Genomic DNA, 27,847 nt, shown 5'->3' with positions numbered 1-27,847 from the left:
CACTGTGCTTAGAACTTATAGCGTGTCTTAAAAAACACAAATTCCCAAAAAGAAATATCCAATCCAAACCATAATCCAAAAGTTAAAAAAACAAACATATCATACAAACTGGGAGTGAGAGTGATAGTGCCCGTCTGTTTCAACCCAATTGGCATATAGAGCTTTATATAAAACGTATAGTACTATAGAGCCATTGGCCTGTTTGATAGACATGGTACAAACACAGAGTTAGACTCTCAGCCTATCAATGCAGCGGCCGCTGCCGTGGGCGGGCCCTCGTTTTCTATCAATAGAGAGACTGTGTAAACGTCCAGAAGCGCTGCATGCCTGCGATGTGCTGGGTTTGCCTTCGCTCGGGAAGTTTTAGCCGGTATCGGACGTCCCTCTGCATCTATGATCTTAAATCAAAATGATCTGATAATTAAGAAATATTTTTTAACATTTTAACATGACGGGTACATTGGAGTTGTTCGTTTGTGTTTCGGTGTTGCTGCTTTCCCCCTGTGCGAGAGGTGCTCCAAGGGAGAGGGTGTACTACATCGGGATCATTGAGGATTTCTGGGACTATGCGCCAAGTGGGAAAAACCTTATAAACGGCAAAGAGATTGCGGATGATGAGTAGGTTTTATTTCAGAATATAAACACGTTTGCATTCATGCTGGTTTGTATGGCTTTTATTTTTATTGGAATATATTGTTAGCAAGTAACCCACAAAAAGACAATTCACATTGCGTGTAACCCGATCCACAAATATTTGTATTTATGATTTGTAAAATGATATCCACAGGGATGTCTCCCGATCAACAAATAGGCCTACATGTTTTGTCAAAAATATCCACACTCACAGAATTTTACACACGAACTAGACAATATGCCTGTGTGGCTCTCGTAGAGATTGGTCCAATTTGTCAAGCACCTGATGTACAATGTGTTTGCGCGCACAGCATCCACCTCTACATGGCGCTGTGCGGATTTAAGGGCTGCCTGCTTCCTGTGTTGGTCAACAATGCATTCTTATTGCGTGTATCATATATTATTATATATTATATTATATATTCTAGAATCGTAGCCTATATATTTATTGTAAAGGCTAGAAACCTGTAGATTATGATATGCAACATCCCATGTGAAGCATCTGAGAACCAATTGGCTTGTTAAGAACTGTGGATTAGGGATTTTCCATTTTAACATGCCAATGGAACTTTTGAAAAGATTGAGTATATCAGTGACGTAGGCTGTATGTAGTACCTGCTGTACTACCTAGTGTGGATGTCAGAAAATAGAAGGTCTACTTTGAAAGAGCTAACGTTACCAGCCCATACAAGCCAGTTTTATGCTGATCACTTGGTTGATATGGTTTGATTGTTGATCCTTCTGTCCAAACATTAGCTCCAAGCGATTGATGTCCTCTCAATAGAGTGCTTATTTTTTTGACTCTTTTAATTTATTTGAAGGATCAGGATGTCCACACATCATAAGATCATCCTACTTCCCCTTATTTTTGCAGTGCTAACATGTTTGCCGTTTCATCAAGGCTTATTGTGTAATCATTTCATCTGCACAGAGGTCAATCCAGTAGTGAAGTGAACTTCATTGTTCAAGTAGTCTATAATTGTATAAACTTATATAGAGCAGAACTGTAGTGGTGTTTTGGGGACTTTTTCAAGTGGGGTAAATAGGTGTGTAGTAGGGCTGGGCGATTTATCGAATTTCGCAGAGTACTGAGGCATCGACTTTAGGTAATAGACCTTCATGCCCAGGAGGGAAGAAACTTAAGCGACTGAGCTAGGCTCGGGGATAGCCTGGATTGCATCAACGTTGGACTGAAGTCGAGATATGCCACCTGCTGACAGCAGGACCCGACATATTCAATGGCTGGCATGGCAAGGACACACTTATCACCATTGAGAGTGAGCTTGTGATTGGTTAGGGATGTGAACACTGTCTCTCATTGTTGAGAAACTACACTATACCAGCACAACATAACACTGCTAATCGACCTCTGATGAGTCTCCACTAACCCGGTGTGCAGAGATAACATGATCCTCAGGCCGGAAGGAACAGATTAAGAACATGGCCCTTATCACCGGTAGGCCCGATGGGTTGTAAAACTGAACAGACAGAATATAAAATATGAATATTTATATTAGCTCCACGAATATTAACGCAGCCGGAGTACACTCAATTGCCAGAAAAGCTGATTTGCAACATTTTGAACATTTTCTTTTTGATCAATTTGTGTTTTCTTTAACATATTTGTTACATCAAAACATTTTGGGCAGATAAAATCATTGGGGCCCTAAGCCCAAAAGTGAATAGGCCTGGGGGGGGGGGGGGGGGGTAGAGTTAGAGAAAATAGCGCAGGATGGCTCTGACCATTACATTACAGCAATATCTGCTTTAGTTTGCAAGATTTCTCGGTAACCAGATGATGATTACATTTTCCCATATTTTGACACTATTGTGAAACAAAGCAGCCTTTTCCAACACGTTGATCAAACTGCATTCTTGGCTGATTCATTATAATATGATCTGACTCGGGTCAACTAAAAACAAAACAATATCTCTGCATCTCTTCATATGCTTTTTATAATGTGATGCCATTGAACTATGGTATTGCCCTTCTTACAGGTTGAGGTACAACTCAACCTGTTGAGTGAAACGATTGCATAAACATTGTCCAGTAAATGATTTGAATAACAATTCCCCATTTCTATAAAAACAAGGCACCTAACCAACAAAATGTTTGTTATTATTAGTGTCAAAATAGTTATTAATATATAATATAATAAATTATTATAAATAAATTGACAGCAGTTTATAACACTAATATCTGTGTGTTTCTCCATGTCTGTGTCTCATCAGAGTTTCATCGATATACTTGGAGCAGGGGCCTAATCGTATCGGCAGGATGTATAAGAAGGCCATGTTCCGTCAGTACACCGACGCCTCCTACACCCTGCAGGCCCAAAGGCCCGAGTGGCTTGGCTACCTGGGGCCCGTGATCATGGCCGAGGTGGACGAAGTCATTGTGGTCCACCTCAGGAACATGGCCTCCAGGAATTACTCCATCCACCCCCATGGAGTGTTCTACACGAAGGAAAACGAGGGTACAACTACAACACAACACAAATGCATCCAATGAGGCCAATGCACCAACATAAACATGCGTATTGAGACACACACAAATGCACACGCACGCACACGCATTACGACACACGTGTGCACACACTGGCGCATGAGGACACACACACGGGCTCATGAAGACATGCACAGGCACTGACACACACACTCGTGAAGACATACGCACACAAACACTATGGAAGACACACACACAAACACACATGCTCATGAATAGACACACATAAACACACTCAACGCACACACACACACACACACACACACACACACGCACACACACACACACACACACACACACACACACACACACACACACACACACACACAGAAATCCTCACACAGACACACATAACTGTACATGCACCAGCCATAACTGACGGTGATGATGATAATGTGGTGTGCTTATTTTGTTTACTATTTCTGTTTTTATTTTCTAATGATGTATCCTCGTAAGCGCATACAGTGCAATGGGATAGGTATGTTGCATGTCAAGGATCATTAGAACGACACAAGGTTTTGCTTGTTGCATCAAGAGTGGACATAGTTCACCCCCTGTTTATGTGCCATTTAATGTGCTTTGTATCTGATATGGTTTTCAACACAGGGTAGCTTTGTGTTTTGAAATGGTCTAAAAATACGTAAGTGTCAACATTCCCAATGAAGGATTTCTTTTGTACTTGAGCCCTCAAGATGATGTTCCGGTCTTCACAGAACCCAATTCAGTTAGAAATACACATATCAGAGAATATCAAAGAAACAATACGATAGCAGAAACCACGCATTTGTTTCATGACTTAGTTTATTAATTAATTGTTCATCCTTATCTTCCTAATGTCTTACTGATGTCATGTATATATCCTATTATATATTCCTTTCCCTTTTACGTTCACCAACAGAGGATGACTCACTCTGACTCTCTATGTCTATGGGTCAACTGATAGCATCATTTCCGCTGCCATGTGACCAATTAAGGACTCAAAGTCCAGTAGAGTAACAGGACGTGTCCATGTGTTCAAGAAGTATACATGCTTTTACAGCACAATACCTCAATGTTTCGAAACCTCTGACGTAACATTAAAAGTGTTGATAATAAATACAGTAGACAAAAAAAATTCTGACATCTACAAATATTTAATCATGTATCTGCATGATTTGTGTTGCAAGTTGCCATTCGTGTTCAATGTAAAAAAGAAAAACGGACCTATTTTAATCAGAACACTAGACCCTTGAAGTTCCATGAGCAGTTGGATTAACCTCCCATCCTTCCCACCTTCCTTGTGTGTGTCTTGCTGTGGAGCAGGAGCTCTGTATCCAGACCGGACCTCGGGGCGGATGAAGCATGACGACTCTGTCCCCCCAGGCGGGGACTACACCTACCGCTGGGAGGTGAAACCCGAGTTCGGCCCCACGCAGAACGACGCCAACTGCCTGACCTGGGCGTACCACTCCCATGTGACCGCCCCCAAGGACATCGCTTCGGGCCTGGTCGGGGCCCTGCTCACCTGCAAACGAGGTGAGACCATGAGACCCAAGGCCCCGGTATTCCCACAATTGTATTTTTTTTTACACATAGGAGGGCCGAAGTGCTGACAAGCTGCCTTTGGCTGGGAGATTCCGACAGGGTACAATGTAGTCGCTGCAGATGGGGCCTGTTTAGGTTGTATTGTTGACCAACTGCAGGGGGGGGGGGGTTGCATTGGGGGGGAATGTGTGAAAAGCTTGACTCGTTTGACCCTGTACACACTCTGGGCGATCATAGCCCACAGCGGCAATCAAATTCTGGTGGAGGATTGTCCTTTAGTTTAAACTTGCGTTTTGTCGGTGCAAACACAACAATTTTGATTTGTTTTGAATAATCTTTTTAGTAATACAAGCCCCAGTCCAGATCGAGCCTATCAAATGGAGGAGCTCAGACAGAGTCATGTGTCCCGTGCCCCAGGTGTCCTGAAGGAGCAGGTGGAGTCACAGTCGATGGAGCTGGGACGCAACGATGTAGACCAAAGCTTCATTCTGATGTTCAACGTGGTGGATGAGTCCTCTAGCTGGTACTTTGAGGACAACATCAAGATCTTCTGCTCGGAGCCAGACACAGTGGACCAGTCGGACGGAGACTTTGAGGAGTCCAACCTGATGCATGGTGGGACTTTCTTTTTGCTGGGGTTTGGATTGAGATTTGATCACCAATGCCAAAATTCCAAAAGTTATCCCATTATGTTGCATGTTGCATTTTATTGCATAAAAAAAACTTTCAAAAGTTGGAGCCACCGCCAGTTGGATGTCTGAGCCACCTCCAGTTGAACCCCGGTGATTTCTGTCCTCACACAGCTCAAATGTCAATTGGATCTTATCTTTTCCCAGCTATTAACGGCTACATGTTCGGCAACATGCCCGACATGATGCTGTGCCAGCACCGGCCGGTTTCCTGGCATCTGTTTGGCATGGGTGGCGAGGCGGACCTCCACTCCGCCTATTTCCACGGCAACACGGTGTTGGAGCGAGGTCACCGCACCGACGTCCTCAGCCTGTTCGCCGCGACGTTCATCACGGCACAGATGGTTCCCTTGTCTCTGGGAAGGTGGCCGCTGAGCTGTCAGGTTAACGACCACCTCATGGGTAGGGGCACATAACCTTTCACCTCTGTCTTTTTGCGTGATGGATAACAGAATGTGCTGACACAGTGCTGTTTCAAAGCCCCCTTATTAAACCTGTGCTATCCCCGGACTGTAGTTGAGTTCTGACCTTCTGAAAGATGTCACTTCGCTGACATGTCAGAACATGCTCTTTAGATCCAGGAATGTGTCAAAATAGGGGGTTGTCAAAAATCCAATTATCCATATAAGCAAAGGGTTGCACAAAATAATGCATATACTCTGACAAGGAGCAGTTTGCAAATCTACTGTGTCATCAACTCTCAGTTTCCGACCTTGCATAAACAAACCATGCAGAGTATGTGTAAGATTTGGCGTCTGTTTGTGTGTGTGTCGATGTGTGTGTCTGTGTGTGTGTCTGTGTGTATGTGTATGTGGGTGTCTGTTTGTGTGTCTGTGTGTATTTGGATGTTGGTGTCTGTTTGTGTGTCTGTGTGAGTGCATGTGTATGTTTGTGTGTTTGTGTGTGGGTGTGTTTGAATGTGTGTGTGTGTGTGTGTGTGTGTGTGTGTTTGTGTGTGTGTGTGTTTGAATGTGTGTGTGTGTGTGTGTGTGTGTTTGAATGTGTCTGTGTGTGTGTGTGTGTGTGTGTGTGTGTGTGTGTGTGTGTGTGTGTGTGTGTGTGTGTGTGTGTGTGTGTGTGTGTGTGTGTGTGTTTGTGTGTGTGTGTGTGTGTGTACTTCCCCCTGACAGCTGGGATGCAGACCTCCTATACGGTGAAGGGGTGTGGAGATGCAGGGGACTCCTCACAGCCGACCGGGGTTGTGAGACAGTACTATGTGGCCGCAGAAGAGGTCACATGGGACTATGGTCCGTCGGGATTAGATAACATCAACATGATAAACCTCACAAACAGCCAGAGGTAAATTAACCCTCTCTCAGCCTTACTTTAGGGCATTAAGAGGCCTGAGGAGTTCCTCTTTACATGTATCTGATGCTTGTTGCATGCAGTAGTTTGAATTTTGGGCATAACAGATTTTCGGAAAAAATACTGCATTTTAAGGGAGTCTATTATGTGAGATATAGGGTGATGCTCAGATAATCAGTCCACCTTCAATTATTTTGTTAACAGCAGTGCAGTAATGTTTATAAAGACTTGGTAGCCCTGGTGATTTATCGACCCAAACTAGCCCAGCCTTCTGCTAGGAATCCCAGAGGAGCCCAAAGCCCCCTCTCAGTAGAGGAGAGGATAAACAACTGCCACAGCAGGGCTGTTTGTTTATAGATGTTATACATGTGTAGGCTACATCGTATATAATGTTTTTTTTAATATAAACTAAAGCTTGTTAAAACAGGAGCAGGTCATTATAGCAAAGGCTCAGCCATTATAAATAATACACTATACACAAACAAGATAATTGCAGAGTGTAGGAATCTGAACAGAAGGTAAGGTGAGTTAGCTACGTTAGAGATAAAACATTAACAATGTGAATCTTGTGAGCTTTGTTCACGTGTCATTGTGGAACATAAATGGGTCATTAGCCTCTGACTCGCTCAATGTTTCTGAGGGACATCGATATGATTATAGGCCTTATTGTTCCTCCCGGACCAGACAAGCAGACCCTTGTTCTTTAAATCATGAAAAAAAGAAAAAGAAAAACACCCTTATCTAACATCTATTTTGTTCTATTGTGATTTCTGGCACGTACACACACACGCACATCCATGCACACACACACAATTTCCCAGTCCATCAGAGCTCTACTTCGGACGGACTGCCGGTCGGATCGGGGGGCGGTACTTGAAAGCGGTGTTCAGGGCCTACACTGACAGTACCTTCACCAGCAGGAAGCCCTCGGACAAACACATGGGGATTCTGGGTAAAGCTTGTTATGAACACTTTCTCTCTCTGTTTCTCTATTATGCCTTCTCTTTCCTTTTGTATTTATCTCTATTTTCTCTTCTCTATTTCTCTCTATTACTTCTCTCTTGTTTTTTCTCCCCTCCCTCTTTCTATTTCTCTCCCTCTCTCTTTCTGTCTCTCGAACCTCCTCTTCCTCTCTCTCTTTCAATTAATCTCTCCCTCTTTCTGTCTTCAGGCTATTTCCCCCTTTCTCCATCTCCTAACTCCCCCTCCCTCTCCTACTCTCTCTCACTCCCTCAATCTCACCCTCTCTGCCTCCCCTCCTCTTCCTCTTCCTTCCCCTCTCTTCCTTGCGTCTCTCCTGCTCTCTATCTCAGTGTGTAATCTCTGACCCTCCACCGCTGCCCCCCAGGTCCGGTCCTGCGGGGGGAGTTGGGGGACACCATCAGTGTGACGTTCAGGAACAAGGCCAGCAGGAATTATGGGATCCAGCCTCATGGGCTCCACATGGACAAGCTTGGCTCTGACGGTACAGACACCTTAAAACAACACGGTTTAGTAGGCTATTCACTGGCACCAGTGGAATGGGGAATGGGTTTCCATCCTAGCCAAAACGGTACCGGGAAAGTGCTGGTGCTCAAACACCAGAGAAATAAACCCTGTGCACGCACGTATCATTCAAATGTTCTCTCGAGACTGACCGCAGGGTCACTTATTAGGCGTGCTACTACATTGTATCATCAGAATAAACCAAGTTGTCATTACAGATGTTCCCTCCTTCATGTCATGAACCATTGAACCTTAGTGAAGAACTTCCAGAACCATCCACAACCTTGTGACAGGTTTGGGCGGGGCTGGAGCCGAGGTGGGACCAGGGGAGACCTTCGTCTACGCCTGGCAGCTGCTGGAAGGCCCGTCTCCATCAGACCCGGCCTGCATCCCTTATCTGTACTACTCCGGCACCGACCCTATCAAAGACACCAGCTCGGGCTTAGTGGGACCCTTACTGGTCTGCAAGCAAGGGTCTCTGGGGAGCAGTGGAGTTCAGGTACAAGCTGAAGTGGGGTCTCTTAGCTCATGTGTCGTGTGTAGCTCAACTGCTAGGGCCCCCTCTTTGAAGGGAGTCAATCCAACTGATGACGTGGATCTGAATGTCTCCCCAACAGAAAGATGTAGACAAGGAGTTTTTCCTCCTCTATTCCGTCATGGACGAGAACGAAAGCTGGTACATTGATAAAAATACCGAAACGTACGCCACTCTGCAAAGCCCATCGACAGAACAAGAAGAGGATGTGGAGGCAATAACAGAGAGCAATAGGATGCATGGTAATGTGTGTGTGTGTGTGTGCGTGCGTGCGTATGTGTGCGTGTGTGCGTGCGTGTGTGTGTGTGTGTGTGTGTGTGTGTGTGTGCGTGTGTGTGATGTGTGTTTGTGAGAGAGAGAGAGAGAGAAGTGTTTGCGTGTGTGTTAGTGTATGTGTGTGGTTCATGTGCACATCTGTGTGTAGTTTGCATGGAACATTTGGGTGTGGCACGTGTTATTCCTATCGTTTAAGGCGCTGTATCAACATCACTGTGCTCCAAAGCATCTACATAACGATATCTATTATATAATAAGTGTGTTACTCCCCCCCTTCTCTGCTTCAGCGGTCAACGGCTTGGTGTACGGGAACCTTGGGGGTCTGGAGTTGTGTCAGGGGGAACAGGTGGTGTGGTACATCTTTGGCCTGGGCACCGAGGGGGACATCCATGGGGTCCACTTCGAGGGCAACAACTTCCAGAGGCAGAGCACCACCCGGGACACGGCCAACGTGTTCCCCCACACCACCGCCACCCTCACCATGCAGCCGCAGGCGCTGGGTGAGGGCTCTGCTCCTGGGTTTCACGTCAGGTTTAAGATGAAAAATCGAAGAAATCCTGGTGCACCGGGCCGTTCGCTGTCTTTTGCTTCGTCTTTGTTTTCGACCAATCATGTCGCTGCCGGCGGGGACGTGTAAGCACGTCGTAAAACCGTAAGCACTTGAACACATTCCGTGGAAGCTCCAAACATCCTGTCTGAACAGCAGAAGTTGAGGCTAGATATGCACCGCATCAATTCTTCTTCTGAAGGCTTCCTCCCATTGCAAAAATGAGTTACGCTTTGGTAGGATACTTCAAATACGCCGGTCACAAAACAGGAAACAAGTCATAACCCCCGTCCCTTGCAGTTGTATGATTCCGGCCCAGGCTCTTGCCCCCCCCCCCGTGACGGCCGACTTTGCTGTGCCTTGAAGCGTTACTCCTCTTCCTCCCTCTGCCTGTATGGTGCTCTTGAGCACTATAGCATATTGTTGCACATAGTCATGTCTTGTCCTATGCGACCTGCAGGAGGAGCTGGAGAGTTCTGGTGCTAATGAGGGAATTGAAGCCACCGTGTTTATGGCTGCCGGAATATAGCCTGTGTCCTGTGGCCTCCTTCGGCCTCTCTGTCCTGCTCTGGCCAGCCACCATTGAGGGCTGGCTGCAGCAGATTGCAATGCCTTTTCTTTGGGCATTATACATACACTTTGCTGATGTGTATGACTCTTTGCTTTACTTTATCTTTTTCCAACTTACTGAGTCATGTGAATACTACGTTCCCCATCATTTTTTCTAGTCTCTTTTAAATAATGTGATTGTCACATTAACTATCTATAGTTTCTGTAGGCTTTCCGACTATTTTTGGTCTGTTGACATCCAATTTTAGATGATGGTGTTGATTCTAGTTGAGTTTAACGTGTCAAGCAATGTTGGGGCAGGGCAGCTCAGCGATCACGTTCCTCCTTATGTTTATCGCATTACCCTGCAGGTTGCAATAAGAATTGATATCCGCGCTAAAAGAAGCCTATATGGTCGTGAAGTAGTCTGCCTTATAGTCATATTCTAGAACTGTTGTTGTTTAAACTCAAATTATTCGTCAATATCTTTTGTTTCTATATGAGATGCAGATATGGCGAGTGGTTTTAATGTAGCTCAAAATATACATATTTAAAAAACACATAAATTGTGGGTCTGTTCATACGCCGGTAATTTCTGCCCCACTTTAATTTAGAGTCACCGCACACTACTGTCTTACTCCTTATGTCCTCACCCTTTGAGCCAAGGTGTCTGTGACAGTTCTGATCTTACATAGTAGGACTGCATAACCCCCCTCAGAAACTACAATTAATCGACTCCCATCCCAACCACAGGCTAACCCATCCAAGAACAGCCTCAACCACACTATAATCATGTGCCCCCACATAATCTGAAATATAATAACATAGCCCAGTATAATATTCAACCACAATATAATAATTAAATACAATACAATCTTACTCAACCGTTGTTTTTGCTGTGCTTTGTCTTATACTAAATGCAATAAATACGTTTGGTATTTATTGCAGTCCTGTTCCTTCTTAAGGTGTCTTCCCCTGTATTTTTCCTTTGAGACTTTCCTGGAAGCCCTTTTAGAAGGGTTTGGGTGTGGGGTGTCATACGATGTGGGGCCGGTGAAGCCCTTTGAGTCCCTGTGATTAAGGACAATACAAAGAATTGTAACCTCATACAAATGTGCATGTGTTTGTGTGCAGGTATATTCGAGGTGACCTGCAGAGTGACCACCCACTACAGTGCCGGGATGAGGCACCAGTACCAGGTGGGCCGATGCCCGGGACGAAATGTGACTGCCTCAACGCCTTGGAAAGCCACCAGGGTGGTCCCGTATTTCATCAGCGCTGAGGAGACCGAGTGGGACTACTTCCCCGACAGTACCTGGGAGCTGGAGAACCATCCGGTGAACAGGTGTGTGTGTCTGTGTGTGTGTGTATGGTGTATATGTTTGTGTGTACATGCATGGAACATAACAACAATTATGCAGCAGGCATCCTGGTTTAGCCGGGAACATAATTGTATGTTATGCTCTTCTCCCTTGGCGGCCCGCTAATGTCTACAAATGTGTGTGTGTGTGTGTGTGTGTGTGTGTGTGTGTGTGTGTGTGTGTGTGTGTGTGTGTGTGTGTGTGTGTGTGTGTGTGTGTGTGTGTGTGTGTGTGTGTGTGTGTGTGTGTCCAGCCCCAGCCATATGTATGTGGGAAAAGCACCAGATCGAATCGGGCCACGCTTCAAGAAGGTGGTCTACAGGGAGTACACAGACGAGACCTTCAGCACGCCGCGGGAACAACCGCAGCACCTAGGAATCATGGGTAGAGAGAGAGAGAGAGAGAGAGACAGAGAGATAGAAGGGGGGAGAGAGAGAGATAGATGGATAGACCGTTGTTGAAGACCTTTGTTTACATTGCTTGATGAATATATGATTTTGTCCAGATGAAGATCTCCGGTTTTAAATCGAATGAGAGACAGTGAGAAAATGGGAGGGAAAGACATAGAAAACAGACATAGAGAGAGTCCAGGATTGAGCAAGAAGAGGGAAATAGAGAAAGAGAGAGAAGATGGAGAGCGAGAGAATCAGGGAAAGAGTCAGAGACAGGTACAGGGGGGGCAACGTCTGACTAACAGCCATCCGTTGCACAGGTCCTTTGATCAAAGCAGAGGTGGGCGAGCAGGTCCTGGTCATGTTTAAGAACAAGGCAAGCCGGCCCTACTCCATCCACGCCCAAGGCATCCAGAGGTCCTCTCGCTTCCCGGGAGCCAACCCTGTCCAACCTGGTGAGGCTTTAAGAACCATATACAGTATACTGAGAATACATAGACCCTGCATATTTGAGAGGCCAAGTTTTTCGGGATTTTTTTATCCTGTTTCAGGATAAAAGATAAGCTTTACATTTCCCAATTGTTTGCATTGAATTGTTTTTGTATTCATATATTCATTCATATTCATTCATTCATGTATATATGTATATATTTGTTTTATGCTTGATGGGCTTAAGTTTCCCTTTCAGGTATAAATTGATATTGCATAGATCTGCTTGTAGGATTTGGGGTATATATTGAATTAGTATGGTTCTGTTGTTGGACTTTATTTTATATACAGGTGCATATCGTTTATACAGTTATATAGGCCCACTGATGTTTAATGTTATTAGTATTATATATTGATATTTCAGGATGTTCATGTTTCCTTTTTAATATGTATGTGATATAATTATGTTGAATGGTTTTTCCTTTAGGCTTCATCACCACCTTCGAGTGGGATTTCCCAGAGAGCTCAGGTCCAGGGCCTTCAGATCCTAACTGCGTCACCTATGCCTACTTCTCCCCTGTGGATTTCGTAAAGGTAACCACTGCATCTCAGCTGAACAGTTACCACAGTAGTAACCTTTAATTTCCGTGAACAGCTAAACCCGATTATAGCCCTGGGGAAATCACAGCCAATACACATTGATAACCAAATCATTATCTGATGTCATTTGTCTCCCCTTTACTGGGTCCCAGGGAAGTTCATTCACTCTGCGCCGGCCCCTAAGGCTGGATTAGCATAACGGGTCCCCCCAGAAACAGCTGGTTCACCAAATCCCCCCAGAAACAGCTGGTTCACCAAATCGACCCAGAAACAGCTGGTTCACCAAATCGACCCAGAAACAGCTGGTTCACCAAATCGACCCAGAAACAGCTGGTTCACCAAATCCACCCAGAAACACCTGGTTCACCAAACCCCCCCAGAAACAGCTGGTTCACCAAATCGACCCAGAAACAAGCTGGTTCACCAAATCCCCCCAGAAACAGCTGGTTCACCAAATCCCCCCAGAAACAGCTGGTTCACCAAATCCCCCCAGAAACAGCTGGTTCACCAAATCGACCCAGAAACAGCTGGTTCACCAAATCCACCCAGAAACACCTGGTTCACCAAACCCCCCCAGAAACAGCTGGTTCACCAAATCGACCCAGAAACAAGCTGGTTCACCAAATCCCCCCAGAAACAGCTGGTTCACCAAATCCCCCCAGAAACAGCTGGTTCACCAAATCGACCCAGAAACAGCTGGTTCACCAAATCCACCCAGAAACACCTGGTTCACCAAACCCCCCCAGAAACAGCTGGTTCACCAAATCCACCCAGAAACAGCTGGTTCACCAAATCCACCCAGAAACAGCTGGTTCACCAAATCCCCCCAGAAACAGCTGGTTCACCAAATACGCATAAAAACGTTTGAAAACCTTTTGAATAAACAGGTCATGTTAGTGTTGATGTAAACGCGGTAACAGGTAAATTATTCCCCCCGTGTGTAGGACATGAACAGTGGTCTTCTGGGACCCCTGGTGGTGTGCAGACAGGGGTCTCTGCACAGGGGCACGGCGTCTGAGAGGGAGAGGAGGGACGTGGAGAAGGAGTTCGCTCTTCTCTTCATGGTGTTTGACGAGAACCTGTCGTGGTATTTGGAAGACAACATCTTAACTTACCTCAACCTAGCTGCGGACTCCGACATTAAGGAGGTGGAAGACTTTTACGATAGCAATAAAAAGTATAGTAAGTACACACCGCATATTTTTAACAGAACAAGAGATGAAACAATTTGGCCCTTTTATATACAGTACCTGGAGTTATACCCATTCCTGTTGGAAATACAAACAAGGGTAACCAAGTGATTCCCCGCAGCCATGTATCGAATTCTCATGTAAAGATGGGTAATACAATAACAGTAATAACAGGCCTCGTAAGCTTTCCTCTCAAACTATCTAAACATGCAATTATGAATAACTGACAGACATGAGCACATTCACCCTTCCTCACTTTATGCATACCCGTGTGTGTGTGTGTGTGTGTGTGTGTGTGTGTGTGTGTGTGTGTGTGTGTGTGTGTGTGTGTGTGTGTGTGTGTGTGTGTGTGTGTGTGTGTGTGTGTGTGTTTTTGTTTGTCTCTATGCGGGTGTGCGTGCATGTGTATGTCTGTGCATTATTTGTTTGTCTCTATGTGCGTGTATGTGTGTGTGTGTGTGTGTGTGTGTGTGTGTGTGTGTGTGTGTGTGTGTGTGTGTGTGTGTGTGTGTGTGTGTGTGTGTGTGTGTGTGTGTGTGTGTGTGTGTGTGTGTGTGTGTGTGTGTGTGTGTGTGTGCCAGCTATAAACGGCCTAACGTATGGGAACCTGCGTGGGCTGGAGATGAGGAAGGGTCAGAGGGTGGACTGGTACCTCCTTGGCATGGGGAAGGATGTGGACATCCACACCGTCCACTTTCATGCTGAGACCTTCACCTACCGGGTACCCTCCTCTTCTTCACCTCCTCTGACTTCAAAATCACAAAATCAGCAAACATGCTAACATCTGGTTAAACCGGGTGTTTCACTTTGTTTCGTTTCGTATTTGTTTCGTTCATTCATGTTGCTAGAGGCGGGGATCTGTAAGTGTGCAATTGGCTGACGCGCTCACATTCGGGCAGCAGAAGTAAACTTTTCAAAAGTTCAAATCAACACCGTGTGACCTGGCCCCCAACAGAATACACTTGTTAAAATCCCCTTCTGAAAGCCTTGCTCGCACAAATTAGTTCCTCTTCTGTCGGAACTTGTATTGAAACATGCAACAATGTAACTCCCCAATAGCTCCTTTTCAGTTGTTGGTGCCCGGCCCAGGCTCTGTGCCGACTCCACACAGATGTTCTGCTATAACACAGGACTGCTCGATCCCAGATTACTTGCCAACCATCGCCTTACACATTGAACAGTTGGACTTTTTGTTAGTTTACATATTGTAGGCTTGTTTATTTATGTTTTGTATTTGTTTTCATTTGTTTGAAAGCGAAGGATTTTGTGGCTCTGTTAATACTTGTTCTTACTGCGGAAGTTATTGTTGTGGTAGTTAGGAAGTAGCGATTACTATACTGTTAACATGAATAACTAGTATAGCAGCAGTAGTTATCACTGAGTTATTGGTGGAACCAAAGGAAATCTGAGATTAGCTGTCGTGGTTAGTGTTCTCATTCTTACTGCCTTCCTCTTTTTCTTACTGTGTGTGTGTGTGTACGTGTGTGTGTGTGTGTGTTTGTGTGTGTGTGTGTGTGTGTGTGTGTGTCTGTGTGTCTGTGTGTGTCTGTGTGTCTGTGTGTGTCTGCGTCTGTGTGTCTACGTCTGTGTGTGTGTGTGTGTGTGTGTGTGTGTGTGTGTGTGTGTGTGTGTGTCTGTGTGTGTCTGTGTGTGTCTGTGTGTGTCTGTGTGTCTTTGTGTGTCTGCGTCTGTGTGTCTACGTCTGTGTGTGTGTGTGTGGCTGCAGACGGACGGTACGCACCGCGCTGACGTGTTGGACCTCTTCCCCGGGACCTTCCAGACCGTGGAGATGGTGGTGGACAACCCCGGCACCTGGCTGCTCCACTGTCATCTGTCCGAGCACATCCGCATGGGCATGGAGACCACCTACACCATACAAGGTTTGCAGTAATGGCCTACCTTTGCAGTAATGGCCCATTGAATTAAATTAAAAATTTTAACATTTAAAAGTTTCATGTTTTAAAATGTTACAAATATTTTTAGAAAATAACATCAGAAAATAATCCCATGCCTCCCATGCAGATGTCTTAAGACCTACAGATGTCTTAGGGCCTAAGGAATCGACGGCGGTGCAAACCAAAGGCTCTGGTGTTGTAGTTTCGCTCTGTCTTCTTCTAATGCGATGGATTCCGACCTGGACACAAAATCCTTAACTCTTTAACACTGTGTGGCCCATGTTCTGACAAAGAGCTAGTGATTCAAAAATGTGCGATACACTTTTAGAATACATAGAAGACATTTATGGTATCGTACCTGATTAAGTAATCGATAAGATAACCTTTATTATTGTTTAAGTTTCGTAGCATTCGAATGATATTTGTCGCCATCTAGTGGATGCTTGGAGTAAATCTAGGACAAGTTGGACAAATACATTGTAGGCCTATATGTAACGAAAAAACAGACGGACTTGAAGAGAAATTGAAATAAATAGATTTGAAAAAAAAAGTGTCTGCGAAACTAAATTTGAAAAACAAATGGGAAGCTAAAACAGGACAATTGTGAACATCTTAGAAGTTCCCCCTACAGCAGGGGGCAAGACCCAACACAGGGAAAAACAAGAGGGACGGCCACAGAAAAATGGAAAGAGGGACAGCATCTGGTTTAAGCAGCCTTACCTGGCCCGAGTCAGACTGATTGGACTCTGGAGCTGGGTGAGGCTGAATACCTGTTGCACTTTAAGCCATCATTGGTACAGGTTAAACCAGCCATCACCAGACACACTCAGTGAGATCTCCTGCATGGTAGCATGGAGCACCAGGCCATGTATCGTTATCTGAAAGCCATACAATGGACCAACATCCAACACCAATGCATTGGTACATACGGTTAGCAACATCACTCCTGTTTTCTTCTTTAGAAATATGTTCATTTTAAGAAGTGAATGGTTAGTTATTTGTTTGTACATGTTATAATCATTGTTATTATATATTGTATGATTCTATACTGCCTCTTCATAACGTTTTGCATATTTGAATAGTAGTGAGTGATTGAATACGGAAGCACTGTTTTTTTTTATACACAGTACAATACATTTATTTATATTAAAAAAAAAGATTGTAGAAATTCTGCTTCGCAATGAATGTATTTACAGTTGAAGGCAGTGTTTTGAGGCTGCAAATGGGAATACAATAAGAGATTGGTGGATATTGTGTCCTTATATGTTCTATAAATAAAATGTTAAATATCTAAGTGCTCGTTCAGTTGAATGTTGATTTCGGAACACTGGGGTTTGGAGGAACAATGTAGTTTACGTTCAGCTCTTGTCTCTTGTATTGTAGAACTGGCCCCTGTGAGGTCAAAGACATTGCAGACATTTAACAATTATTACATAGAACTAGAAAATGCATTTCCTGCAGAAATTGTTCTGCTGTTCTGTTAAGTGAGGTGGATAATAGGTTTAATAAAGCTATACAGTTTAATACATACAGAAATGTATACAAGATATAAGCACATCATAGAAGCACATATTTTTCACTTGGAAACCCATGTCATCTCTCCTGACCTCGATTTTGCCTACTTTGCTGTGGACACCAATGCTTAATGAAATATGTCATCTTCAACTGGCAAATGAGGGATAAGAACACAAGGTTACATACTGGTAGGTGGTGTTGAGGTTCACTGGAGTCAGGAGAGACAATGGCAGCAGTGTAGGTGGATGTCAATCGTCCTCCAGTCCCTCCCTGCCCCTCTTGACAAAGGGCCGGCCTGGTCAGGTGGTACAGCCAGGCCGGACAGAGGATCATTATATTGCTTGATGGGTAATTGCTCTCTCTCTCTCTCTCTCTCTCTCTCTCTCTCTCTCTCTCTCTCTCTCTCTCTCTCTCTCTCTCTCTCTCTCTCTCTCTCTCTCTCTCTCTCTCTCTCTCTCTCTCTCTCTCTCTCTCTCTCTCTCTCTCTCTCTCTCTCTCTCTCTCTCTCTCTCTCTCTCTCTCTCTCTCTCTCTCTCTTTGTCATTCTGCAATTGGTGAACCAGCTGCAATTGTACCTGCACACAAATAAAGATCACTTTCTGGACAAGGCATGGGATACAGTGTATGTGCATCCCTATTTCACTGCATGTATTGTCGAAAAGGCCTGGTTAGGAAGCTCTATTGCAAGCTCTATTGCAAGTTATATTGCAAGTTATTTCTCTCCAGAGAGAGAGAGAGAGAGAGAGAGAGAGAGAGAGAGAGAGAGAGAGAGAGAGAGAGAGAGAGAGGTTGAAGCGTAATTTGTACGAGGGAATGTGCTATAAAAGCATAAATACTTCTTCAAAGCATTGACACGTCCTGTAACTCTGCTGAACTTTGAGTCCTTAACTGGTCACATGACCAGCGGCACCAATGTATCAGTTGACCCATAAACATAGAGAATCAGAATCAGGCACAATTCTCGCTATCTGGTTTCTTCACATCAAATTCTAATCTCAACCCTCGTTGTTGAACGCAAGAGGGAAATAAATGCAATGTGTGATGTAAGAGTATTGGTGCTCTTGAGTTGTAGAATAAGGCATTTGGTGGATCTGGCCTCAAAATGATTTGTATTTAAATAATAATGACTGCTATTGATAAATGAATGGATAAAGCAAGTTATAAAAAAATGCATACAAATATTTTCCATATCAAAGGTACCTGTGTTGCTTTTGTTGTGTTATAGCTCGATAATTCGCTGATATGTGTAATTCCAACTGAATGGTGTTCTGTGAAGGCTGGGCCATTATCTTGAGGGTTCAAATACTTTTATTCAAAAATACTTTCATTGGGAATGTTGTCACTTATGCATTTTTAGCCCATTTCAAAACACAAAGCCCTCCTGTGGGAAAGCCATATCAGATACCAAGCACATTATGGCACATTTATAGAATTTTAGAAAGCACAATTGCTCAATGTGTGAGTATCTGAATACTAGTGTCCCTCTTGCAAGCCTCTTCTGGGGGAGAAGCTTGAATGGTGTAATAGGGTAATCATTGACAGTAGTGTAGAAACTGCCGATAATAAGTATCTACAGCACATTCTACAAGGGTATTCAATGCTTTACTCATGTGCCACAATGATTTAATACATTTTTTGAACTTTTCTTTACACTTTTCTGATTAGATTAATGCCCTATAATCTGTATATATAAATATATATATATATATAATGATATAAATATATATATATATATATATATATATATATATATATATATATATATATATATATATATATATATATATATATATATATATATATATATATATATATATATATATAAATATATATATACATACATAAATACATTAACAAGACGTCAATAAAAATATAATGAACTATAGATAAATATATATCCACTCTGACGAAATATCGACAAGCTCCTCCCCCATTTGGACCAATCGTCTTCCCGTCGAAAAACAATTCTGCAACTTCTGCAGACATGGCTGTGTTGAGCAAAATACCACACAGTTGCTATGAAATTGGTCATACATGGAATCCGTCTTGTGTGCAGTCTGCATTGGAAGTAACACGGGGGGCACTGGAGGTGTCTTTTAAGATTTATGCTCCGCTTTATCTGGTAAGTCCTGATAGTAATTTGCGCGTTTGTGGTTTGTCGCCACTAGCAGCTAACGCTCGGTTAGCGAACTCATCTTGATAGGTAGGCTAAACGCATTTCGTCAGGATCATTGTGTTCATTGTGAATGCCATACTGTCCTGCAAAATGTTAGCAAGCGGCATATATACAAAGACAAACTTTGCAACCCATTCTGATCTGCCTTCTTTTCGATGAGCTTATCAAGCAATTGGCTGACGCCAATGACTTATACCATAACGTTTACGTTTTGTCATTCACCTTTTAAAGTTTACAATCGTCCGTCTACCCTTGTGCTTGCATTCTTTACCGATTTGACCTTGTTGCTTGACCTTGTAGCACGGACCGTGTGTGCATATTACGTGGTAAATGTTCTTCCAATTGATAAAGACCTTCACCCATGACATTCCCATGAAGTATCTCATGACCTCTCCTATGAGTGACAGCAGAATTCTGTCACACGAAGAAGAACTAGACCTAGTATTGACAAATGGTGTCTTCTGTTCTCTGGTGGATACTACACTGTTTGGTCCATGTCACCGTTGCAGATAGCAGCAATTTTAAGGAAAAGGAATAAGGATTACTACAAAAAACGACTCGTTCCTGAGATCCTTTTATCTACCACCTTCCTTGGGGCTAATGGAGGACTTTACATTGTTTTCTTCTGCATTCTCAGGTTGGCACATTCCCCAAATGTTTTACACATAAACACACTTACACACACACACTTCTAATCTCAGTCAAACATCATTAAAGTGCTGAGCCATCCATTTGTTGGCTGTGTCCTACATCAAATGTTGTTCATTCAGAGATTCAAAGATTTCCTGGGTGCTTGAATACAATGCATTGGTCGGACTCTGCGTCAGCTGTATGATCTAATGCTTCTGCTGTTGCCCCTTAAGGAAACTCTTGGGAGGGTTCAACTCATGGTCTGCGGGCTTTGGAGCAGCTCTTCCTGCCTCCTATATTGCTATTCTCATCGAGCGCAAGAGCAGGTGAGAATGTAAATAATGTTTGTGATGAGAATGACGTTGTTGCTATTAAGTTTCTGTTTAGCTACTCAATTTTTATTTACTAATCAAACACCTTTATTTCCCATCCCAGGAGAGGGCTCCTGACAATTTACATGACCAATCTGGTAAGAACGCCTCTGTTGTTTAGAGTTCGGAAGAATTGTTGCTACACATTTAAACAGTGTTGATGGGCGTGTGCACAGTGCTGTTGTGCGTTGTCAGGTTTAAGTGTGATTGCTTATTGCAGTAGGGCTCTGGTGCATTCAAAATGAAATGGGAGGCACTGCCGCACTTGATCCATATAGGGGAAACACTGACATATAGCCGGACAGGAGAGATACAGAATACCTATTCTCTGCACCGGAAATATTATAATAAATTAAAAGATCTAATTATCCCTAATTAATATAAAGCTTCTTGGTTTGTGTCTAGATAATTGTTTTGTGTCTAGACTGCTAGACACAAAACTGCTTGGTGTTTTGTTTTGAACCAGTTGCCTCTCTTGGCTCATGCATCTGCCGTCCTGTTTTCAGGCCACGGAGACCCTGTTCCGCATGGCAGTGACGCGTGGCATCATCAACCCACTCAAACATGGAGAGGTACAGTATGGAGTCGTCCGCTATAGCTTTATCACTGAGGCCGGGCAGAATTTGCTCTTGATTCATTAGGAATGATAAACCATGATACAAGAATGAATCATTAGCGATGCAGTCACTGTACTTCTTGTCCATAGTCGTTGACCGCTGTGTGTTCCAGGTGCTGCTGTTTTGCATCACTGCATCCCTCTACATGTTCTTCTTCAGGTCAGTAGAACCGAGAGCAGTTTGTAGGTCAGAATAATCTAGGAGCCAGTTGGATTTGGATGGCTGAACCCAGCATGTGTTCCTGCTGCGGTTTAATCTCTTTTCAGTGAGTCTGTTCTGTGTGTTTTAAATTCCTCTCATTAGATCTTCTCTGTTTACAGGTGTAAAGATGGTCTCAATGGCTTTGCGTTCTCTGCACTGAAGTACGTTTACTTTTACTAATGAAGTAACGTCGTGGTTGCCGGCTACAGTACCCGCAAGGGGTGCACGAGCTGTGGTAGCTGATGCTACTATGGTATGCGATCATCCCCCAGGTTCATCGCTGGGAAGGAAGAGATTCCAAATCATGCATTAGTAGGGCCGTCTGAGCAGGACTCCCACACGCCCGTGGAGAGCCCCACCACCACCGCCGCTGCGGCTGCTGCTGCTGCTGCTGCTATAGAGAGTGAACCTCCAGGCCGCCCGGGCTCAGGCCGGCCTGGCCTGCTGGCCTACATCCGACGGCTGCTGGAATCAGTGTAAGCAAACAGCCCTGGAGGTAAAACAGGTAGTCTGTAACCTATGAGCTGGTTGTTGTTTAGTTTAGTATATTTGAGAGACGGGACTGAGCAAATACACATAGGGTAAAAAATGCCAGTAATAGCCAAGGTGTTCAAAAAGGCTTCCTTAAATACTTCAAAGAAAAAGCACAACACGGTATGACGTTTAAAGATTGAAGAAGGACACATAGTTTTGCAACACCAAAAAGCAGTAATGACCTATGTACATAAAGAACGCCATTGGAAACAAGCATACATATAGTCAAAGTCATGCAGACCAAAACTACTTCTAGAATAACATTGCGAGCAGCAACAAAAAAAAAAAATTTTGAGACGTGAATGTAATAATCATTCATTGTCTTACACTGTGTCAGAAAAATGTGACTTCAGAAATTGTACCCTCTCCTCTAGGGGCAGTAGTGGAAATAAGAGCACTCATCTCATTTTTTTTCTCCAGATGCAAGCGTGGACCTAGACATCGATGTTGTAGACATTACCATGACAACTGTGTGTCCTACTGTGTTAAAGTAAGCACTTTCCCAATGTATTGTTATCGTCCAATAAGCCTATCCATGCATGTGAGGTGGGGTTCATCTGTAACCCCTGGTGTGTCCTGCCGTCGCAGGGGTTTGTTAGGATGTTCAGCGTGGGATACCTGATCCAGTGTTGCCTCAAAGTGCCGTCGGCCTTCAGACAGATGTTCTCCAAGCCGTCCCGCCTTCTCTCCTTACTCTACAACAAGGACAACTTCCAGCTGGGGGCCTTCCTGGGCTCCTTCGTCAGTATTTACAAGGTAAATACTGTCTTTATTCCCCCTCTGAAGGCCTTTCATCTCTCTGTCGGTGATGTATTCATCATCGGCTTTCACCCATTGTTTTTCCAAAGATGGCCTAATTTGGCAGAAGACTCTAGCCCCTGTTTTCCCAGCCTGTTCATGGCAGGAATCTGGCAGCTTTATTCTCCCTTGCTTTCTGTATAAATAGTACAAACATGGAATGGCATGGGTTTTCCGCCTTTAAGCCGGCAGTGGAGGTGTCACGTTAAAATTGTACCGGGGGCGAAAATTGTACCGGCCTACGTCATCCATAGTAATCCATTCCAAACCTGCCTGGCAACAGACGATCGCCTTGCCCGTTGCCTGGCAACGGCGATCGCGTCGAATGACGTGGGAAGGTTCTTGAACATTCGCAAACTCGTTCATTGAGCGCGACAAGACTTATTTTACAAGACAACTTATTTTACAAATTACATTTATTAGCGTTCCTAACTTTATAATTGTATTGCATTGTATTTATCTATTTCCCTACACAGTAATAGCTAAATGTTATGGGGATAACGTGAATAATAATAATAAAAAACATTTACCAGTTAGTAAATGCCTGCTCACCTATCTACCCATCTATCTATCTATTACTTATAATCTATTCTCTAAATTAAATTAAGGAAATTCAATTAACACAAGCTAGCTAGACTATGATACACATTAAACACTCAGTTTACTAGCTAAATTCGATTAAACAATTAAATGCAATACAAATATAAAGTAAAAACAAGTGTTATCTAGCGATCCGTTATCTGTATTATATTATTTTGTCTTCGGCAACATGAGCGCGATTGAAACCTGCCTGGCAACGGACAACCCCTTACGTAATCTGTTGTCCGTTGCCTGGCAACGGACAACTGATTACGTACCCGGTACAATTTTCGCCCCCGGTACAATTTTAACGTGACAGAGGTAGTAACGGAGCCGAATCGGCAGCTGTGGAAGAAGAATGAACCGGCATGGTGCGACAGGGGTGCGATGTTTGGATGAGGTGTTTTCTGCGCGATCCGCCACAGGGGGATTAAAACATCTGGAACGAAGATGAGGCTACCTCACAAATATTTTCTGTCTATCAACCTGAAGACGTGCGTCCCTTGATTCATGGATTAGACCCTTGTTGTTGCCCAAAGCACATCTGTCCTGTGACTATTACTTTGGAGGGCAGATATCCCCCTTGTGATTAATTTTGGCCATTAATCACATGGCCAAAATGTGATTCTCCTACCCATTAGTGCGGATTCATATCCGCAAAGGCAAAACACGGAATGATGCCTTCTTAAGTATTAGTGTTTTCATGCATGCTCTCGGAGTTCCTTTTAGTTCTCCCTTTATCACCTAGATTTTGTTTTTGAATTTGTTCACCCCAGGGAACAAGCTGCCTTCTGCGCTGGGTGCGGGATGTGGATGACGAGTTCCATGCACTCATGGCTGGTGAGTGCTGGTGACACAAACCTTACATACACTTACCTTTGCATACACCTCAGTTCTTCCTCAGAACAAACACTAACACCCCCCCCTCACACCCCCTATAGGTTTCCTGGCTGGCACGTCAATGTTCTTCTACAAAAGCACTTCAATATCCATGTACCTCTTCTCGAAGCTTGTGGAGGTAAAAAAACAATAATGTCAACATGTAATTAAGACCCTTTTATAATATTTTCAACAAAATATTATCTCAACCATTATCTCAACAATGGTTGAGAGGATGGCCGAGGATTTATTGCAAGATAAAAATGCTCTGAGTGATTTCAGGGTGTGTGTGTGTGTGTGTGTGTGTGTGTGTGTGTGTGTGTGTGTGTGTGTGTGTGTGTGTGTGTGTGTGTGTGTGTGTGTGTGTGTGTGTGTGTGTGTGTGTGTGTGTGTGTGTGTCCGTCCAGACCATGTACTTCAAAGGCATCGAGGCTGGCCGCTTTCCTTACTTTCCTCATGCAGATACAGTCCTCTACGCCATCTCTACAGCCATCTGCTTTCAGGCTGTAAAACCCACACACAAACCCAATCGATCAATTGGACCACTTGCTGCTCGTAGAGTTTTATGACCACTTTTTGTACTGTAATCTCCTCTCAGGCTGTGATGGAAGTCCAGAACCTCAGGCCTTCATATTGGAAGTTCCTTTTGCGGTTGACCCAGGGCAGGTATGTCAAGGCTTGTCTGAGCTCGGTCTGTAGAATAGTTCACAGCTGAAGTGGTTGGCTGGTTTCTTGATCTCCTGGTCTTCGTGTCTAGGTTCGCCATGATGAACAGGAAGGTGCTGGATGTGTTTGGCACCCAGGCCTCAAAGGACTTTGGAGGAGTCATTCCCAAGCTGGACCCCCTTCACATCACAACGCTGCTGCCGTCGGGGGGTGACACTACTCTGGGCTGATATGGGGGAGGCGTGCTAAGGTCTTAGCGGGCTGAGGGAGAGCAGGGAGTTTTGATCACCAAAAACCTTTTAGCACTTCCTCCAAACACAGAGCTGGTCTGTTCTTGCAGGCCAACACAGCGGCTGTTGAAAGGAAGAGCTGTTGTGTAGTGAAAATAAGGATTGAGGTGTGTGTAACCAGCTCTCTATATTGTCGTGGAGTACACAGACTTTTACATATAGTGTGATTGAAGATGTTTCTATGAATCTATAAATAGATCAAACAGCAAAAAATATTGAATGGCTGAATAGGTTTAAAAATAATTCAGGTGGTTGATTGCCAGTGAGTCTTGTTTGTGTTGGATAAAAGATCACAAGTGGATAAGTTTGTAGCATTTATCATAAAGCACTTATTGCTTGACTGAAATACTTGAACTACATCATGTTTATTGATGCAGTGGTAGGGCGATACAAACAAATTTATTGAAGACTGCTTGAATCCATAAAATTGGTGATAGATTTGAGCAAAAAAACTTTTAAGAATTGTTTTGGTTTGTTTACCTTTGAGACCTCAGTGTAGTCTCGAGGTAGTATGATGTAATACTTCTCTGCAGAAGATCACTTGCAACCATTTTAATTTGTATTCATTCAAATTTTTGATCATGATTTGTTGTAAAAGTGTTGAGTTAAAATCTTCACAATGACATTTAACTTGATTATAAAAGTGTAATTTATCTTTTATAAACACATCTTACAACTAATACCTTTTTGAAGTACATACATTACAACTTATTTTTTGTAATTCAATTTTTTCAAATACAAGTCGTATTTGTACAGTTTACAAGACAACCATTGAATGGATTTACATTCATAGCAGAATTTAAATTGTATTTGTAATTTCTAGGGTCACAATGCAATTTTCTGTGATTTCTGTTCAGGCACGTAGGTTTTATACCAAATCAGAACAGAGCTAATAGCAGTACCAGTAGATCTGGCAACAAATACTCTGACCAAGGAGAAAGTCATCGACACTAAAAACAGTTCTTAATCCTATACAATAATTGTTGTGTGTATGATCTGTATAAATGCCTATAAAATCTGTGAATTTAAATAAATATTTTAGCCTCTCTTTACTGGTTGTCGGTTTCATTTGATGGGAGTAGTGCACAATCGTCAGTTTCATAGAAGCAGCTTTCAACAGCGAAAGCATGCTTTTGAAATGCTAGGTTTTTTTCATCGCTGAGGAAAGAACTGTTATGAGGTGTATTGCGTATTTGTGTTTATTTGTCCTTTTTTGCATGATCGCAAGATTGAAACTACAAATGTATGGCTTGTTATTCTAAAGACCTGTTTGATATTAAAGTAACACTGTCTGGCATGATTGTGTCAATGTTACAATATTGTCAAGATTTGTACAGATAAATGTAATAACATATTGCAGTTGACCTCATGAAAGTACTGTAACCGGTAACATGTTCACACTTGCCACCCTTGAGCCCACAGACATTGGGAGATTTATTTTAACCGATGTATTCCTGGTATTATGCTGCATTTTTAAGTTCTGACTGACAAAGTCAGAACCTTGGAAAAGGAAAAAAACACCACAAAAAAAGTTTAAAAAATATATAAAATCCATTGACATACAGTCGGCTTTTGATTGTCGCTCATAACATAAAACATAATTATTACGGACATATATTATATATTGCCTACATTATTTATAACAAAACTAAACGATCAAATGTTATATTACACATATCCGCATATAATAACGGTGGATGTAAAACGGCTACTCCAGTCCGTTGATACATCCCTTTTCCCTGCGATGGTAGCAATAGGCCTATCTCACGAAAATCGGAAATGACGTCACACCGGGTAAACATTCTTCCGGCGTAGTCATTTTTGTATTGCCGTCAATGCAAAAATGGATCGTTTCTTCGCCACTTCCCTGGTGGGTATTCCCAAATTGCGATTCGAAGATGTGCAGAAGATTGTGGAGACACACTCAGCAACACCACAGCGCAGGCTGACAAAGGGGTACAAGTTTTTTGTGGAGGAGTTTGTACACAATTATCAAGGTAAGTTGTCTAAGGTGTTTTATTGTTGTCAGTAGGCTACTCAATGGCCGCCTTGCTCATTCATGTTTTGTGATGACAAGCAAACCATTTACGATCCATATAAATCGTCAGAAATATTGTCTGTGTGTGAAATGTGTGTAAAATGATCATATTTGTTACGTGTAGACTATAATATTATGAATATAATTAGCCATGGTGGCTATGAAGTCTCCGTGTGTAGCGTTAGCATTTTAGCATTAGTTTAGCCAAGGATAGGTTCAGCTAGTTATTTGCTGACCAGTTTTCTTCCGATCAGCGACATATTATTAACATTATGTACATGCTAAGTGTCAAATATAGTTGATGGAAAGGTGGTAGTGAGAGGTAGATGCAACCGCTCGATGAGGAGCCCCACATACTACAGGTTTCTGCTGAGTTAGGGCCCGTTGGCCCAAGTCTGTTAGTTTTGATAGTCTGTCTGGACTAACAACTGCAGTTGCAGTTTTCCTCTTCTTCTGAAGTTCAGATCATTTTCATTGTTCTTTCTTACAAACAGTAGCGTGCTTAAGACTTGGCCCACCTAGCTTGCTGCAATGTTGTGGCTGTACAGAGTAGACCTATGTATTTTTCTTCCTCTTCATTAAGGCACAAGCCGTAAATAAAGGAAATGTGTTGAGTGCATTAAAAGGACAAACATCT

At 43.3% G+C, this 27,847-nt stretch overlaps 2 protein-coding genes across 4 annotated transcripts; both read left to right on the top strand.

Moving 5' to 3' along the window:
* The first annotated feature begins 300 nt into the window (after positions 1-300).
* On the top strand, positions 301-17,210 carry hephl1b (hephaestin-like 1b). Of its 2 annotated transcripts, XM_030360975.1 has the most exons (19): positions 301-618; positions 2,866-3,110; positions 4,442-4,654; positions 5,081-5,278; positions 5,500-5,754; positions 6,483-6,651; positions 7,479-7,609; positions 8,006-8,122; positions 8,436-8,641; positions 8,760-8,919; positions 9,241-9,453; positions 11,184-11,394; positions 11,664-11,794; positions 12,123-12,257; positions 12,719-12,825; positions 13,776-14,013; positions 14,603-14,742; positions 15,748-15,901; positions 16,044-17,210. In XM_030360975.1, exons 1-19 carry the CDS (start codon positions 449-451, stop codon positions 16,172-16,174), a joined length of 3,324 nt encoding a protein of 1,107 aa, XP_030216835.1. In that variant the 5' UTR covers positions 301-448; the 3' UTR covers positions 16,175-17,210. The 2 variants fall into 2 exon arrangements, with proteins under 2 accessions (XP_030216835.1, XP_030216836.1); XM_030360976.1 differs by lacking the exons at positions 13,776-14,013; positions 14,603-14,742.
* Positions 17,211-19,369: 2,159 nt separating this feature from the next.
* On the top strand, positions 19,370-26,224 carry tmem135 (transmembrane protein 135). 2 transcript variants are annotated; one of them, XM_030361678.1, is made up of 15 exons: positions 19,370-19,553; positions 20,117-20,244; positions 20,471-20,563; positions 20,673-20,706; positions 21,115-21,180; positions 21,338-21,384; positions 21,546-21,587; positions 21,699-21,902; positions 22,381-22,450; positions 22,549-22,716; positions 24,114-24,177; positions 24,279-24,355; positions 24,624-24,722; positions 24,815-24,882; positions 24,974-26,224. In XM_030361678.1, exons 1-15 carry the CDS (start codon positions 19,416-19,418, stop codon positions 25,110-25,112), a joined length of 1,437 nt encoding a protein of 478 aa, XP_030217538.1. In that variant the 5' UTR covers positions 19,370-19,415; the 3' UTR covers positions 25,113-26,224. The 2 variants fall into 2 exon arrangements, with proteins under 2 accessions (XP_030217538.1, XP_030217539.1); XM_030361679.1 differs by lacking the exon at positions 24,624-24,722.
* The last annotated feature ends 1,623 nt before the right edge of the window (positions 26,225-27,847 follow it).

The sequence above is a fragment of the Gadus morhua genome, chromosome 7 (assembly GCF_902167405.1).
Source record: "Gadus morhua chromosome 7, gadMor3.0, whole genome shotgun sequence".
Taxonomy (NCBI): domain Eukaryota; kingdom Metazoa; phylum Chordata; class Actinopteri; order Gadiformes; family Gadidae; genus Gadus; species Gadus morhua.
The sequence above is the reverse complement of the archived record's forward strand: the minus strand, read 5'-3'. Positions and strand labels throughout refer to the sequence as shown.

Excerpts from the sequence above, each read along its gene's own strand:
- hephl1b (XM_030360975.1), top strand. The coding sequence starts at position 449 with ATGACGGGTACATTGGAGTTGTTCGTTTGTGTTTCGGTGTTGCTGCTT. Across the intron at positions 7,610-8,005 it reads CAAACACATGGGGATTCTGG|GTCCGGTCCTGCGGGGGGAG; the intron begins GTAAAGCTTGTT and ends GCTGCCCCCCAG. Across the intron at positions 8,123-8,435 it reads GGACAAGCTTGGCTCTGACG|GTTTGGGCGGGGCTGGAGCC; the intron begins GTACAGACACCT and ends ACCTTGTGACAG.
- tmem135 (XM_030361678.1), top strand. The coding sequence starts at position 19,416 with ATGGCTGTGTTGAGCAAAATACCACACAGTTGCTATGAAATTGGTCAT. Across the intron at positions 21,903-22,380 it reads CGACGGCTGCTGGAATCAGT|ATGCAAGCGTGGACCTAGAC; the intron begins GTAAGCAAACAG and ends TTTTTTCTCCAG. Across the intron at positions 24,723-24,814 it reads CAGCCATCTGCTTTCAGGCT|GCTGTGATGGAAGTCCAGAA; the intron begins GTAAAACCCACA and ends ATCTCCTCTCAG.